The 15,492-nt window shown below is 42.8% G+C and overlaps 4 protein-coding genes across 4 annotated transcripts; 2 read left to right on the forward strand and 2 right to left on the reverse strand.

Moving 5' to 3' along the window:
- Positions 1-2,385: 2,385 nt before the first annotated feature.
- Positions 2,386-8,259, forward strand: OGAPODRAFT_15144 (uncharacterized protein). Its single transcript, XM_018353526.1, has one exon. The coding sequence runs from the start codon at positions 2,542-2,544 to the stop codon at positions 7,282-7,284; it is 4,743 nt and encodes a 1,580-aa protein (XP_018212996.1). The 5' UTR covers positions 2,386-2,541; the 3' UTR covers positions 7,285-8,259.
- A 101-nt stretch (positions 8,260-8,360) lies between these two features.
- OGAPODRAFT_91816 (uncharacterized protein) lies at positions 8,361-11,624 on the forward strand (the record flags this gene model as incomplete). The annotated part of the gene is made up of 1 exon (XM_018357041.1): positions 8,361-11,624. The coding sequence occupies one exon, from the start codon at positions 8,361-8,363 to the stop codon at positions 8,901-8,903; it is 543 nt and encodes a 180-aa protein (XP_018212997.1). The 3' UTR covers positions 8,904-11,624.
- OGAPODRAFT_10895 (uncharacterized protein) lies at positions 8,929-12,240 on the reverse strand (the record flags this gene model as incomplete). Its single annotated transcript, XM_018353253.1, has 1 exon — positions 8,929-12,240. The coding sequence occupies one exon, from the start codon at positions 12,238-12,240 to the stop codon at positions 8,929-8,931; it is 3,312 nt and encodes a 1,103-aa protein (XP_018212998.1).
- Positions 12,241-12,863: 623 nt separating this feature from the next.
- On the reverse strand, positions 12,864-15,390 carry OGAPODRAFT_15145 (uncharacterized protein; the record flags this gene model as incomplete). Its single annotated transcript, XM_018353527.1, has 1 exon — positions 12,864-15,390. A coding segment is annotated over exon 1 (1,306 nt), but the record flags the coding sequence as incomplete, so codon positions are not given.
- Positions 15,391-15,492: the final 102 nt, after the last annotated feature.

Here is a 15,492-nt window from a genome sequence, read left to right on the forward strand (position 1 = left end):
CTCTTCTCTTGATCGACTTTTCAAAACTGTGTTGAGAAGGCTTAGCCATCTAATAGCAGATGACTGAGTTTGGGGAAGAAGGATATACTCGAAATCTCTATGCTTTCTCGTTATCTTAGAGATCGAAATCGTTTTATCCAAGACATTTCGAAATCTGATTCTCGTATCAGAGATGGACAATAGGAGATCAAACTCCAAATGTGAAGGCAGAGACTTGGCCGACTTATTTAAATAGACATCATCGAACACGGAATCGTCATCATCGAATTGGGTAATCCCTTCAAGGTCGACAAAACGGATATTTCTTTTCTTAAAGAATTGGAGCACGATAGGATATTCATGATTACCTGTCGAACGTGCAACAACAATATACTCCTTCCATTTCTCAACTAACCTCGAGGAACCTTCGGCTTCATATTTTGTCTCCTTCATGATGACTGTTACAAGCATCTTCTCCATCTTAACAATATTGCCTGCTGAGAATTCTTGAAACATTCTTTTCAGCTTTCGCCGTTGTTCTATCTTGGAATATTCACTATTGATCCTATAGCGAGCGCCGACAGTCTTATGCCGGAGTTTGTCAAAAATGGCAATCATCTCATCATTCACTTGCTCATAAAAATCTCTAAAGTGGGAGTGGCTTTGCTGTTGATCATCTATATCTGAAACTCCAACATGCTCCTCAGGATCTAGTAGCTCTACTTCAATGGTCTTCTTCTTCTTGGAAGAGCGGGTTTTTTTAGTTGATGAAGAGAAAGTCACTGATTTCACCATAGGGAGCGCAACAGGTGGTTCTCTACCACTTTGCCTTTGAGACACCATTAGTGTATCAGATGAGCCAAGTATAGTTTCATCGGAACCATTTTGTGAGCCGGAATCTTGTGGTTGTATAACCGGAGATGTTGAATCACTAAACTCATTAGCGGTAACAAAAGAGGCATTGGAGGAAACGCCTTCTGCATTTCGAACCTCTTTACCCATGATACGCGCTTTTGCAATGTCATGATATAAATGATTGTGTGAGTATAGATCTTGTTTGTCATTCTTCGCCTCATCATTCTCCATATTAGAACGTGAAGAAAGTTTCTCATTAAATACTAAGAAGTCATCATTGGACCATCCAAGGGTTTTGGTAAGATCTTTGTAATTACTGGGTTTCCGGGTACGTGGTTTGCCAAAAAGAGAACCAGAATTTCTTTCATCATCACCACGAGCGCTATGATCATTTTTGTTCTTTGGCCGTAGTTGTCTGGTCAAGTCTGTCAGGCTCCCCTCTGGACGATCGTGGGTCGTTATCGAATCTGAACTCATTGACCTTGAGTTTTCCAATACCTGAGTCTCCTCAGACAAGACATTGGATATACCAGAGGAAGATCTGCCTGAGTCCTGTCGACTCGATCTGAATCCAAAATTACGAGCAACGTTGTCGAACATTTCAGTAGATTTTGTCAATGAGCCATCACTTCTCTTACCTATATTGTGCAAAGTTGATAACAAAGCAGATTGTTTATAAAGCAACCATGATCTGGGAACTGATCCAAGTGATATAATAGTTGTAGTTCTATTCAGCCCATTTGCAGTACCATATCGGAGTTTGAACGCTGTAAAAGAGTAACATGGAATGTCTATTGAAGAGCCTTCGTGCCTCTGAGTATATCGATCCATATGCAATTAGACTAGATTTCGGACTTCATAAAATCTGTATACGACGCCAAACTAACTTAAACACAAGTAATATCCCTATGAGAAACAAGGGCACTAAAAAATCTCAAATGCGACTACCGACGCGTCGGATAACAGAGCGCTCCATGAGGTACCTTAAATGCTGAATGCAGGGTGATCAATACGTCGGAAGAGATGGAAACAGTTTGCATCAGCTAAGTGACCTATCGAACCCCAAATGTGGCACCGGAGAGCACTGGAAACGCAAACATGAACGCGTCTGCTCGGCTATTTGCAAGAAAAAAAGATTGCAAGCAAAAGGCTGATGATAGCTTGCAAAGCTTTCGCTCTTGGAGCATCGGGGCCATCATTATATGTCTTTACATTCGTATGGATACCTAGATTGTCGGTCAGAGCTTTATTTTGTTCATTACAAATACAGGCTAATTTTCTTTTTTCGCTCGGCCCGGACAAAGTAGGTGCGGATCCCCAGGAGGTCCATTTTTTTTTTTTTTGCAAGGGCCACTTTACTTTTAGGAAATCCTTGTTCAAGAGCCTGAATTTTGGTCTTTGTTCGGAGAAGAAGCTCTGTTACTTGTCCAACCATTTTAGGGATTGGAATTGAACATCTTTTGAATAACTGTCAAACTTCAAAGTACCAGGCAATATCAGGCTTTGGTAAGGACAGATCAATTTGATCCAGGAAGTTGTCTTGATAAACAAGCCATGTCACAAGATCCTGATAATAGCGTGGGAAGTCCCTTTGAGGATAGCTATGAGTTTACAGCTGATGACGCAGACTTCCGGTTTGTCCCAGGAAGCTCTATCACAAATACACCACGTTCTACGGCCCCTCCTAGTGGGAGGTCGGGTTCCAAAATGTCGCAACGCTCGCAGTTCCAGGACACATCATTTGATACTGCGGATGAGTACGAAGATGATGTGTTCGGAATGACGAAGTCCGATTCGAAAAAGTTCTCTACGGTCAATCTGCAGGATGCGCATGTTAGATTTGAGGGTCAGGGAAGCGAGGACGATGAAGAAGAGGACGATTATGTAGGCGATTTGCCACGGTCGAATAGCACGGCCATCAAGAGACACAGATGGGGTACGCAGAGACGTAAGGACGGAAACCCCCTGTCGAGAAATAAAACGTTCAAGCGGAGTATCTCGAAGAAAATGCCGGGCCGGAGAATGTTTAGCGGCGGAGATTCTACTGAAAGAGACGACGATAACGATGATGGAAGTCAAGATCGATCATCAGAAAAAAGGAACATCTATTGGAACCTTGCTTTGCCGGACAACGAAAAGGACAGTGATGGCAATCCTCCGGAATACACAAGAAACAAGATTCGGACCACCAAGTATACACCACTGACATTCGTTCCTAAAAACTTGTACTACCAATTTGAAAATGTCGCTAACATCTACTTCTTGATCATGATTATAATGGGAGCCTTTGAGATTTTTGGAGTTCCCAGCCCTGCATTATCAGCCGTTCCACTGATTGTTATTGTGGCTATTACGGCATTCAAAGATGCGCTTGAAGATTCAAGACGTACAGGTTTGGACCTTGAGGTCAACAACCAAGTCACTCACATTTTGAAGGGCATGGATAATCCTAATTTTAATGGGGAGCATATCAGCTTGTGGAGGAAAATAAAGAAATTTTCGTCTCACCGTATGTTGGATCTGATCCATAAAGTCAAAGGCAAGAAAACCATAGACCCTCTTCGAGACGATCCAGCAGATATTAGAAAGTCGATAGATAGCTTCGATTACAGGAAAAGTTTTCAAGGCGACCATGCTGCTAGCTCAGCATCGCTTACTAGTGATGCAGCAGCAGATCCATTTTCGGACAAGAATGAGGAAGTTGGAGGAGATATGTTTTCGACCAGAATTGAGCCATTTACAGCTCCTCCCTCATCCACGAGTCACAATAATTTGAATCCAACTTTCAAAAAAGATTATTGGAAAAATGTTCACGTGGGTGATATTGTTAAGATCAAAGCTAATGAATCGATACCAGTTGATCTTTTGATTTTGTCAACTTCTGATGCTGATGGCGCTTGTTATACGGAGACCAAAAATTTGGACGGTGAAACTAATTTGAAAGTCAAGCAGGCATTAAAGTGCTCATCGGCATCAATCAAATCCGTTAATGATTTAGCCAGATGCAAATTTTGGCTGGAGAGCGAGGGACCGAAAGCCAACTTGTACAATTATCAAGGAAACCTAAAGTATTATGTTGCTGGAGATGAAACCAACAAAATGTCTAATGAGCCTGTTACAATCAATAACATGCTCCTTCGTGGTTGTACACTGAGAAATACTAAATGGGTTGTTGGATTGGTTGTCTTTACCGGTGACGATACCAAAATTATGATGAACTCTGGCGTAACACCTTCCAAAAGATCAAGAATCTCTCGTGAACTGAATGGTTGTGTCATCTTCAACTTTGTTTTGCTTTTCCTTCTATGTTTTGTCAGTGGTTTGGTTAATGGAATTTACTACCACAAACCGAACACCATAAGGAACTATTTTGAATATGGAACTATTGCGGGTTCGGCGGCTGCAAATGGTGTTCTTGGATTTTTCGTTGCGCTGATTTTATATCAATCTTTGGTCCCGATCTCTCTTTACATCTCTATTGAGATCATCAAAACAGCACAGGCATTTTTCATTTATTCAGATGTTAACATGTACTATGAGAAGCTGGACTATCCATGTACCCCAAAGTCTTGGAATATCTCTGATGATCTCGGTCAGATTGAGTACATTTTCAGTGACAAAACTGGTACTTTAACGCAAAATGTGATGGAATTCAAAAAATGTACAATAAATGGTCTCACGTATGGGCGGGCTTATACTGAAGCTTATGCGGGTATTAGAAGACGTCAAGGAATTGACGTCGAAGAAGAGGCTGCCAGGGAGAAAGAAGAGATTGCCAAGGATAAGGTCGAAATGATAAATATGTTGAGAGTCATCAATCAAGGAAAATTATCAGAAGATGTCCGAGATGAGCTGACCTTCGTTTCGAAGCCATTCGCGGAAGACTTGAAAGGAAACTCTGGAATCGCCCAAAAACAGGCTTTGGAACACTTTATGCTTGCACTAGCTCTGTGTCACAGTGTTTTAACTGAGCCATCAGAAAAATACCCAGGAAAAATGGAGCTAAAAGCACAAAGTCCTGACGAAGCAGCACTTGTGGCTACAGCAAAGAACGTTGGGTTTGAGTTTGTGAGAAGAACTAAAAAGGGTCTGGTTTTGAATGTTCAAGGTGTTGAGAAGGAGTATCAGATTTTGAACATTTTGGAGTTCAACTCGACTAGAAAAAGAATGAGCGTTATGATAAAGATTCCTCCAACGGAGAAGAACAAAGAGCCAACTGTTCTTCTGATTTGTAAAGGTGCTGACTCTATTATTTATTCTAGATTGGGTCAATCGAACGATCAGGAGCTACTAGACAAAACTGCGATCCACCTAGAAGAATTTGCAACCGAGGGATTGAGAACCTTGTGCATTGCTCAGAGAGAACTCACGTGGTCCGAATATGAAGAATGGCAAGCCAGACACAATGTTGCATCTTCCGCTTTGGATCAAAGGGAAGAAAAAATGGAGGAGGTTGCTTCTTCCATTGAACAGGATTTGACTCTTCTCGGAGGAACTGCTATTGAGGATCGTCTTCAAGATGGTGTGCCTGATTCAATTCAACTTTTGGCAAAGGCGGGAATTAAGCTTTGGGTTTTGACAGGTGACAAGGTTGAGACTGCCATCAACATTGGCTTTTCTTGTAATATGCTAGAAAATGGGATGGATTTGCTTGTCATCAAGACATCAGGAGATGACATTGAATCGTTGTTCACCGAAGATGAGGTTAAGTCTTTGGCTGGGGACAAGTCGAAACTGGTTTTGGCTCTTATTGAAAAGTACCTGAGCACACATTTTGACATGGAAGGTTCATTTGAAGAGCTTCAGCGTGCCAAGAAAGATCATTCTTTGCCGTCTGGAAACTTTGGCCTGGTCATTGATGGTGAAGCCTTAAAGTTGGCGCTCAGCGAGAAGTCGAAGTATAAATTCCTACTGTTGTGCAAACAATGTAAAGCTGTCCTTTGTTGTCGTGTTTCTCCAGCACAGAAGGCTGCAGTGGTGAAGCTTGTCAAGGAAAGTCTGGATGTCATGACTTTGGCTATTGGCGATGGATCCAATGATGTGGCTATGATTCAGGCCGCTGACGTCGGTGTTGGTATCGCTGGTGAAGAAGGAACGCAAGCTGTGATGTCGGCAGATTACGCTCTTGGTCAATTCAGATATCTGGCAAGATTGGTTTTAGTTCATGGAAGATGGTCCTATAAACGGCTTGCAGAAATGATTCCAAGTTTCTTCTACAAAAATGTGGTTTTCACGCTGGCCCTCTTTTGGTATGGAATTTACGACGATTTCGACGGAACATACCTGTTTGAATACACGTATTTGATGTTCTACAACTTGGCATATACCTCATTGCCAGTCATTTTCATGGGAATTTTCGACCAAGATGTTCCGGGACATATCTGCTTGTTGGTGCCTCAGCTTTACCAAACTGGTATTTTGAGGACCGAATGGACAATGGAAAAGTTTTGGTGGTATATGACGGATGGGTTTTACCAATCGTTGATTTCATACTTTTACCCTTACTTCCTCTATTACAAGAACAGTGTTGTCACTTTCAACGGACTGAGTTTGGATCACAGATATCTGGTTGGCGCCCTGGTCGCAACCATCGCGACCACTTCATGCGACTTGTATGTTCTGTTTCATATTCACAGATGGGATTGGCTGACGGTTCTTATTATTTCTCTATCGATCCTTGTGGTGTTTGGCTGGACCGGTGTTTGGTCGTCATCTACTTATTCGGGAGAGTTTTATAAGTCGGCTGCTCGCATGTATGGCACGCCATCTTTTTGGGCATGTTATTTCCCCGGTGTTTTAACTTGTATTTTGCCAAGATTTGCGTATGACTTCATTTGCAAATTGTGGTATCCGAAGGATATTGACATTATCAGGGAAGCCGTTGCCAAAGGAGACTTTGATCAATATCACGAGGATTATGATCCGACGGATCCAGATAGAGCAAAAATCTCGAACTACACTAAAGAACAGTTGGTGGAGGCTCCTATTCATCTACCTGATACGCCTGTTTCTCCTTTCAGAGATTCGATCAATGGAACAGGTGGAAAACGTGCGTCAGTCTTCCAGCGACTATTCAAGAAAAACCGGGACTCAACCGCATCTCCTATTCCAATTTCCGAATCTGTGGATACTCTTGCTACGGAAGAAATTGAAATGGACTTCACAGGTGGTTACAACCATGATGGTCTGCAGAGACCTTCTTTGACCGTGAAAAGGGACCCTCGTATCATGACAGATGCTGACCGCATGGCTCGTCTTAGAAGTCGGATCAGTCGGAACTCTCTGGACACGAATAGACAGCGGTCGTTAGATATGACAAGACAGCAAATGGAGGAACTGGAAGGCCGCGAATCTTCTCCCCAACGTTTGCGCTCAAGCCTAGAAATTCCTGGTGTGACGACAGCTGAGAGTTTGATAGGGCGTCTTTCACAAGAACATGAAAGAGAATGATTCATTCTATGTACAATTATAAAGCTTTTGGAAAAATACGTTCAACGAGGTTCGAATTGAACCCTTTGTCATAGATATTTTGTAAGTCGTTCCAGGAATGGACCAGTTTAGGTTCACAGACATCTACTTGAGTGCCACCCAAAGTGGTATATCCTGTCTCATTGGCGATCACGTATCTGCAACCATTCTCAGTGTCAACTCTGTACAATAAGCGGTTTTCAAATAAGTACCGAATGTATTCCCATTTAGCAGTCTCGTTAGTGGTGACCCCCAAGTAAATGTATCGCACATGTTCTGCGAGGAATATTGCTACCAATGGCAGCAATAAAATGCACAATAAAAAAAGAGCTCCAGAAATTTTATTGGCAGAGTTGGACTTCGTTACCGTATGCCAAAACATCCGTGGGGTGGTCGCTAATGCTTTCCAGCATAGAATTGCTCCGTAGGTAAACGTCCAGACCTTGGACAACAGGAACGTCAAAAAGTAGCGATAGGTGTAGTGCCCCACATCGTTGTTCAGCCAAACGCAGTGATGATCAAATAATTGGACACAGCGGTTGCACACGGAACAGTGTTTGCTTCTTGCTGGCTTTAAAGTTTTGCACGTTCGACAAGTCGAAGGAGTGTATATAATCTCGTCAAATGGATATATGCATGTTGGTTTCGACCCCGGATCGAGTAGCACAGCCATGGAAAAAGTGTAGTAATTGACCAGGACAGAAGGAATGACTATTATAAGATGTCTATTTGGTAATAGTGGCAATGTGTTTTTCGCGAAAAGCCACAATGCTGAGGAGTATACTATAACGTAGAAGGCTGGTATAATCCATCCTGCGAAACGAGCCATGAATTGTAAGTTTCCATTGCAATAGCGCGAATCAAGATATCTTATCGTTGAAAGACTGTAATTCAGAAGATGGCTTATCTTTGAGTGTAATGTGAAGACGAAAGTGTTTCGAAACACTGGAAGATCCCCAAGCAGTAAAATGCACACTACAGCTGCCAATGATAAAAGCAGAGGTACGAGCATGATTTGGTTATTTTTTACCGGGCTCCTAATTCTTATTTTATGAAAAATGTTCTCTCTGTTCCAACGAGCACAGACCGTGTCGAACTATGTTTTGACACTTGTGATGACGATGGCTGCAGTCATTTCTGTTTCGTGGCTTGTTCAGTTACACTTTAGTGAACATGGATCAATTCCCGCGCACATTTCGGTCAACAAGGCTGTCAACACGATGAAATATTCAAGGAACTTTGGAGGCCGTCCAAACTCGGGGAAAGAAAATGTCAGATTGGCTTTCAATCTCACTTCAGATTTGTCGTCTCTTTTCAATTGGAACACTAAGCAGGTGTTTGTGTATTTAGTTGGAGAGTATCCTGGAAAGAAGAACGAGGTGTCCAAAGTTGTGTTTTGGGACAAAATCATACGGACGAAAGAAGACAGCACTTTAGAATTGTCCGACGTGCGCTCAAAGTATTCTGTTTGGGACTACTACCCCGACCTCCACAACAGAACTGCCACCCTCAAGCTAGAGTATAACATCCAACCGCATGTTGGGCCACTAATTTGGGGTACAGCAGACGCATTTACACAGTTACAGTTCCCACAAATATAACGAATGCAAATGATTTATATACAGGCTATGTTTGCTGCTGATGGGTCTCGACCATCTTGTTGTACATGTGTTTTTTGTCATATTTTGTCCGAACGTCAATCACAATATTTTTGGCCTCTTCAAGAAGCCCGGCTTTGGCTTTTTGCAGCTGCTTGAGCTTCTCCTTGTAAGCTTTGCTGTGTTCCTGTAGTTCTTGCAACTCCTGCCCCTTCGCCTTGAGTGCAGAATTCGAAATCTTCCGTAGCAGCATATTGAGCAGCCTCGAATACTCGTTGATCTCATTCATTCGAGAGCGAATATACCCGTGGCGCTTTGTGCGGATTTCATTATAGGCTTCAATGCGCGTTTGTTTGTTCGCGATACTGGTTTGCAAAATCGCTTTGGCCCTAAGCTTCTTGAAGTTCTCTTGTATATGTGACCTGTGGCGTAAAACGGTATCTCTCTTGGCTAAAACCGGGGACCGCAACACTTCCAGAGCTTCTGATCGCGGCAGAGCCTTGATATGCTTCGTGAGATTCATCATTATTAATTGGAAGTGCAGGGGGCTCGAGCGGATCGGAGCAGGCGGCACCGTCATTGAACTTTTGAACTGCAACCGAAGGAAACGGTGTCTACCGCGTTTCATGAGATCTCTTAGTAAGTAACGCTCAATGAACTTGACAGTTTCATGAACCAAAGATGGATCCGTACTTAACTTCAGTGCTGCTTCGTTAATGTTGAAGCTGCTCAGCACGAAACCGTCAGCCAGCATCTGCTCAACAGCTTGGGGAATTGTTCTCAGCTGGCCTTGATGAACCAATTGCTTCAAGCGGTAAGGCCAGATATCGATAACTGCTTCCCTCAAATATCGGGCAATCGCTCCAGGTTTCAAGGATCTGTCTCGCAGCCTGATTTCGTCCAAAGTTTGCAAGGTAGAGCCTGTATGCAAACGAAAATTAAGATCGTCCATCTTATCGTAGACCTCTGTGTTTTTCAGACGAGCGTGAGCAATTTTCTGTCTTACAATGGAATAGTATCTGTTGAAGCAACTGTCAAATTCCTGCCACCGGTTTTCCTTACCAAGAATCATCAACTCTAGGGCCAAGATATGAACGTTGTCCAAAAAGTACGAACTGGATGTTTCGATGTACGTTTCGAATAAAGAACGAGCCTTCCGAGTCTGGTTCTCATTCAACAAGCACTTTATAGCCGATTTGAAAGCCGCTGGACTTAGATCCTTTTCTGCAAATCCCACAGAGTCCTTGGATTTGTTGTTCAGCAATTCCTCCATAAGGGAAGCATTGAAGTTGCTCACCAAGTTCGTTCCAGCTTGAAGAACCAACGAATAAGTCTTGGAGCTAATTTCAAGTCCCCTCGAGAGCGCAACCCCAATTAGACCGAAAGCGTTCTGTAACTTTCCCATTCGCATGTATTGAAAGAAAACCTGGTTCAGCAACTTCGTTGGGAACTTTCCGTAATGTTCTCTCAAACCATCCATGAACTTGACTAAGCTGTTGAACTTGTGGCGACGACAGTACGCAATCAAAAATGGTTCATACGACTCGACCTTTAGCTCGTCCTTGTATTTGCCAGAAAACTCGGCCCACAGTTTGTCAAAAGTGCGCAAAGTTCCCAATCGTGATGCTGATAATAGAGCCACCTCGTAACTACCGTAGCAGTCTAACTTGTCATCTTGCAATTTTCTAAATATGTCGATCACAGTGTCGTATCGTTGTGAATTGAAGTGGGCTCTCAAAATCCATGTGAAATCAGGAGCCTCTGGCGTAAGTCCGAACTTGGGGTAATACACGCTCAAAAGCGTCTCAATGCTTTTATGGTCTCCTCCATTAGCACAATTACTCAGAAATCCTGAGAAGTTGTTCCTTTTCAGTGCAGCATTTTTGATCTTGGTCAGCTCGTCCAAAAGTTGGAAACATGCCACCAGCTCGTTCGTTCCTGAAAGAGCCTGTAGCATCAAGCCGTATGCTTTGGGTGATAAAGGAATCTTAAAATGCGAATAGGCGGCAAACCATTGCAAACAGTCAGCATATGCCTGTTTCTTTATATGTGACTTAATAACGGCCTGCAATATTCTATCAGTTGGGGTCATTCCCCTTCTCAAAAACATCTCCCATATTTCCAGAACTGGGTCCGTAGCTCCACGACTAGCGAGTGCCTCAAACATCACTGTATAATCCTCCAGGGTAGGGGTGTACTGCAATCGAGACAAACTAGAGAAAAAAGCATTTAATTCATCCCATCGATTAGCCTTGCCGAGCATCTCGAGCACCTCTTTGACAACATATCGATGTGCCTCCTGAGGCAGACTTTTGAAAGCGTTATAAGCATTGCTTTGGTCAAGTTGCAGAGTGGCTAGAAAAATCCCAACTTGATCAATTATTGAAATTTCTAGCCCGAGTTGACTCTTCAACTTCACAAGATCAAACACATATTGATGGTCACCCCAGCGCGAGTACCCAAAAATAAGACAACTGATGAACTTGTTCAATTGAGCGCGGTCTAGATCAAGGTGCTGAACAAAATTTTTCGGGAGCCTTCCAGCGAATAGATATCTGTGTTTAAGAATGTATAGCTCCTTCGGGATTTGATTTGTTAGTTGTATGTCAGGAAATTCGTTCGCCCATAAATAGCAGCTTTCAAGGGGACTAGCATCTGAAAGCATGGCAAAGATGATGTCCTTCTTTCTGTGAGGATCAATCAGCTGCTTTGCCAACTCATACCTATTTTTCAAATCCCCAGAGCGAAGCACGCGATAGGCCTCTGCCAAAAATTGGACATCACAATTCTCAGGACCCAAAATATCCAGTGTTGTCTTGGCCATGGCTTTTTTCTTCTCTAGAGACTTGCAAGTCCATATCTGATGCCTAAGATATTTGGTGAGCGCTAAAGATAATCCTCTGTAGTTTTTAATATGATATAGTAAGTTGGCATCGTGAGATTCTTGGAACTTTAGTATCGCACTTATTTCTTGCGTCTTGTTCAGGTTATCAAGCCTTCGAAGCAGGTGACTTGTCTTCTTGGTACCATATTGCTCAAGAAAAGAGTTCAAATCCTCAAGCGTTCCATATCTATCAATGATTGTCGTAAGCTGATAAAACTGTGATTCCTTCAAACCTGCGAATCTGTCGACTGAATCTCTAAAAAGTTTCACAATTAGACTTTCGTAGCGGTTTTTGTACAAGTAGTCAAAAAGTTCGGCTTTCTCGTTCTCGTGCTCGTTTTCGCTATGTGTCTTTTTTAGCTCTATATATTGTTTCACTTTGTCATGAGCTTCTTCGAATAATTTGGAAGAGGATGGCTGCTCAGCCAGAATCTTCAGGTTATGTTCAAAAAACATGGTATTCGTTCTGGAAATGTTGCGTCTGAACTGCTGTAACTGGGTTGCGATGTAGCGCAGTCGATCCCGTGAAAGAGTCGGAACAAGACCACTATAGCGATATTTATCTCGGGACATTGATGTAGTGAGATCAAGACACCATTGCAACGCAAGCTCTCTCTTGGAAGCAGACTGCAACTCCGTACATCGGAGTAGTGCGAGCCTGATGTTGCTCATGTCAGATAAAAGAGCTTGTTCTTTTTTCGTAAAATTTCTTCGTAGAAAAAGTCTTGAGCCGCAGGAAGGAAAAAAAAATTAAGTTTAATTAAAACTTCGGAATAGCTACAATCATGTCTAAGAAGTATGACAGAGAGACAAAGAGTACGTAAAGCGCGAAAACTAACTAACCTTTAGCTCGTGAGATCAAAAAGGCCCTTGCACATAGAGCGAACCTCAGGAGAAGTTATTTCAAATTAGTTAATCAAGAGAAAACACAATCTGAAGAACCAAAATCATCTAAACCGCTCACATATCAGGACAGAATTAAAATAAAACGGGAACGCAAGGAGCGTAGCAGATTACAAAAGATAGAGAGGACAAGGCAAAAGTTACAACAAATGAAAGAGAAAGAGAGACAAAGACAGCAAAAAACAAAGGAACTAAAGAACGCGAAGACAAGAACAGGACAACCTCTGATGGCTCCTAGAATCAATGATCTTCTGGACAAAATCAAAAAAGAGGTTGAAAACTAGGTTGTGTTCATATTATGGTGCTATGAAGCAATGTGTCGAGTTCGAAGTCACCTATCTCCCCATATTTATCAGTAATCGAGTCCACATTGACAATCGGAGAATTTTCTGGGTATAGCGATGGAATGTCACTTAATAGCAATGGCAGTTGCTCTTTATTCTTCTGCGCTTGTTTGGCCTTGAGTCTGCATATCTTATCGAATGTATTTTCCGTGATTTCGTAGTACATCCGAATTTCTCCATTGAGTCCCATGGCCAGAAATTTGGTGTTTGTTTGGCGAACACTCCATAACGGCTGGAACTCGCACTCATGTAGTCGTGGAATAAATGGCGTTTTCCACTCAAGAGCTTCTTGTGTTGTAAGGCTCGCGTAATAGTCTGTGTTATTTGGAATCACCAATATGGTCTGCTGTTGCCTGTCTGCAGCAACGATAAACGAATCCCGTATAATGCAGTGACCCATGAGATCCCGACTGACAGGATCGCTTAAATGAGGCGAAAGAGACCCATTTGGTTCCTGAAGATAATGATAAGTATACACTGAGTCTTTGGCGGTCACTACAGCGACATGGGTACCAACGCAATTAATCTCTTTGACTTCGGATGGAAATGACTGTTGGCCAAAGGTATCGCTGAGCTTGCTTTCCAAAGGCTTGTATTTTCTAAGGCGCACAGAATTGCGATCTGAATAAATAATGACGGAGTCTGGAAGTTGTGCAACCGCAGCAACTGGCGACGATTGGGTCCATGAGTACAAGACCTTAAGTAAGACGGCGTCTTTGACTTTTTTGAGTTCAATGATTTTGACAAGCCCCGAGCCATCTCTTTGATCAATGCATCCAACGAGCAGATGCTTATGCGTGTATTCTTCCACCCTACGAGACTTCACATGCCATTCGGATATCGATAAAGGCTGCTCGTGGTCGGCCAAAACTTGTTCTTCCTGGTCTGTTGCAAGCACTTTTCTGGTCTTGTGATCAATAAACAGCAGTTTTTCTGGGCCAGCTACCAGCACGACAAAAACGTTATGGTACTCGTAGTACATCATTCTTAATGGTGTGGAGCCAAGAGTGATTTTTTTGATGCTCCAGTCTATTGTGCGAGACACAAACAGACTGCATAGGCCATCATCTCGAACAGCAAGAAGCTGATCTTCTTCGTACTTTGAAAGCAAATCGTCGTGTGCCATTGGAACCAACACTGCAGCGTGACATCCTCTATCAACAGTTTCTGCAACCCATATTCTCTCCGGATAGCATGATTTAGTCAAGTCAAGTTTCCACAAAGTTTTAGTGACGATAAAAAATTCGCTTTCGCTATGTTGGAGAAGGCTGGCCGGTATCTCGCCAATCTTTAACAAAGCAAGTGGTTTCTCGTCCTCGTATAGTAAAAGACTTCCATCCTTCGATGTCATGAGAGAGTGGCGCTCTGTGCAAATTATATCGTGAGGAGTCACAAATTCATTAATTTGACTCGAGAGGTCTAGTGTGTCAGAGAGCAGTAGCCGATGGTCCTCAAGATGATAAAAGTGGATCTTATTTGCGTAAGTTCCGATTGCCAAGTATGGCTGTTTGTGCCTAGTGACAAACTTCAAAAAAGATGGCTGGATCCCAATAATTCCTGGGCTAACGGTTATAGACTTTCCTGACATAGTGAATGCTTCAATGTTAACCTGTATCATTTCATCACCATATTCGTAAGCCAAAACCACTATATTTCCCCAGAGGGCGCTCAATATTATTCTTTCGTGAACGTTGGTGGTCAAAAAATCGCTAGATTGAAATGTGCCAACTCGCCACCCATGTTCGAAGATTTGAATGAACCTGCCGTCTGGTAGCATCCCAAAATAAATAGTGCGCTGGTTAGTCCTAAATTGAGACAATTCTGTGACATCCCCAGAGTCATCATCGTTGGTGAACGCAATTACCCATGACTCTTGAAAGCTGGATAGTACAAAATGTGGTTGGCCTCGAAGCCTGAATTCATAAATCTGGGTCACATCCTTAAACCGCGTTTCAGGAATCGACTTTTCAGCCCTGTAGCCTTTGTGCATACTAAATAAGGCACCACGGGACTCGCATCGCCCTACGCACCATAATTCCTCGCTGGATGTCGCGTTGACCAACTTGGATCGCTGTGCCGGGATGACCTTGTAATCAAAGGTCGGGAACCAGTTCAGAAGACTACCCTTATCTTCAATCACCTTCATCTTGAACGCTGAGCCATTTGAACGCGGAACGAGGCTTATGATTTTATATTCTGCAGATCCTCGCTCATTGAAATAAGTTAGAGAATACTGTCTCTCGGCAATCTCCTCCAGAGAGAAATGACTGAACACAGATGGTTGCACAAACATCTCGCTGAAACGAATCCTACGATCTCGTCTGCGTGAAGACCCAAATATTTCCAGTAGCCAAAGCGAGACGTCAGTTGACAAAAGGATCTGGTCATATGATTCCTCCTCGTAGTCCTCGCATGGAAAGCACGTTATTGGATACTGCGGAATATAGTACGAGTTCGGTAT

The sequence above is a fragment of the Ogataea polymorpha genome, assembly GCF_001664045.1.
Source record: "Ogataea polymorpha strain NCYC 495 leu1.1 chromosome Unknown OGAPOscaffold_1, whole genome shotgun sequence".
In the NCBI taxonomy this organism is placed as follows: domain Eukaryota; kingdom Fungi; phylum Ascomycota; class Pichiomycetes; order Pichiales; family Pichiaceae; genus Ogataea; species Ogataea polymorpha.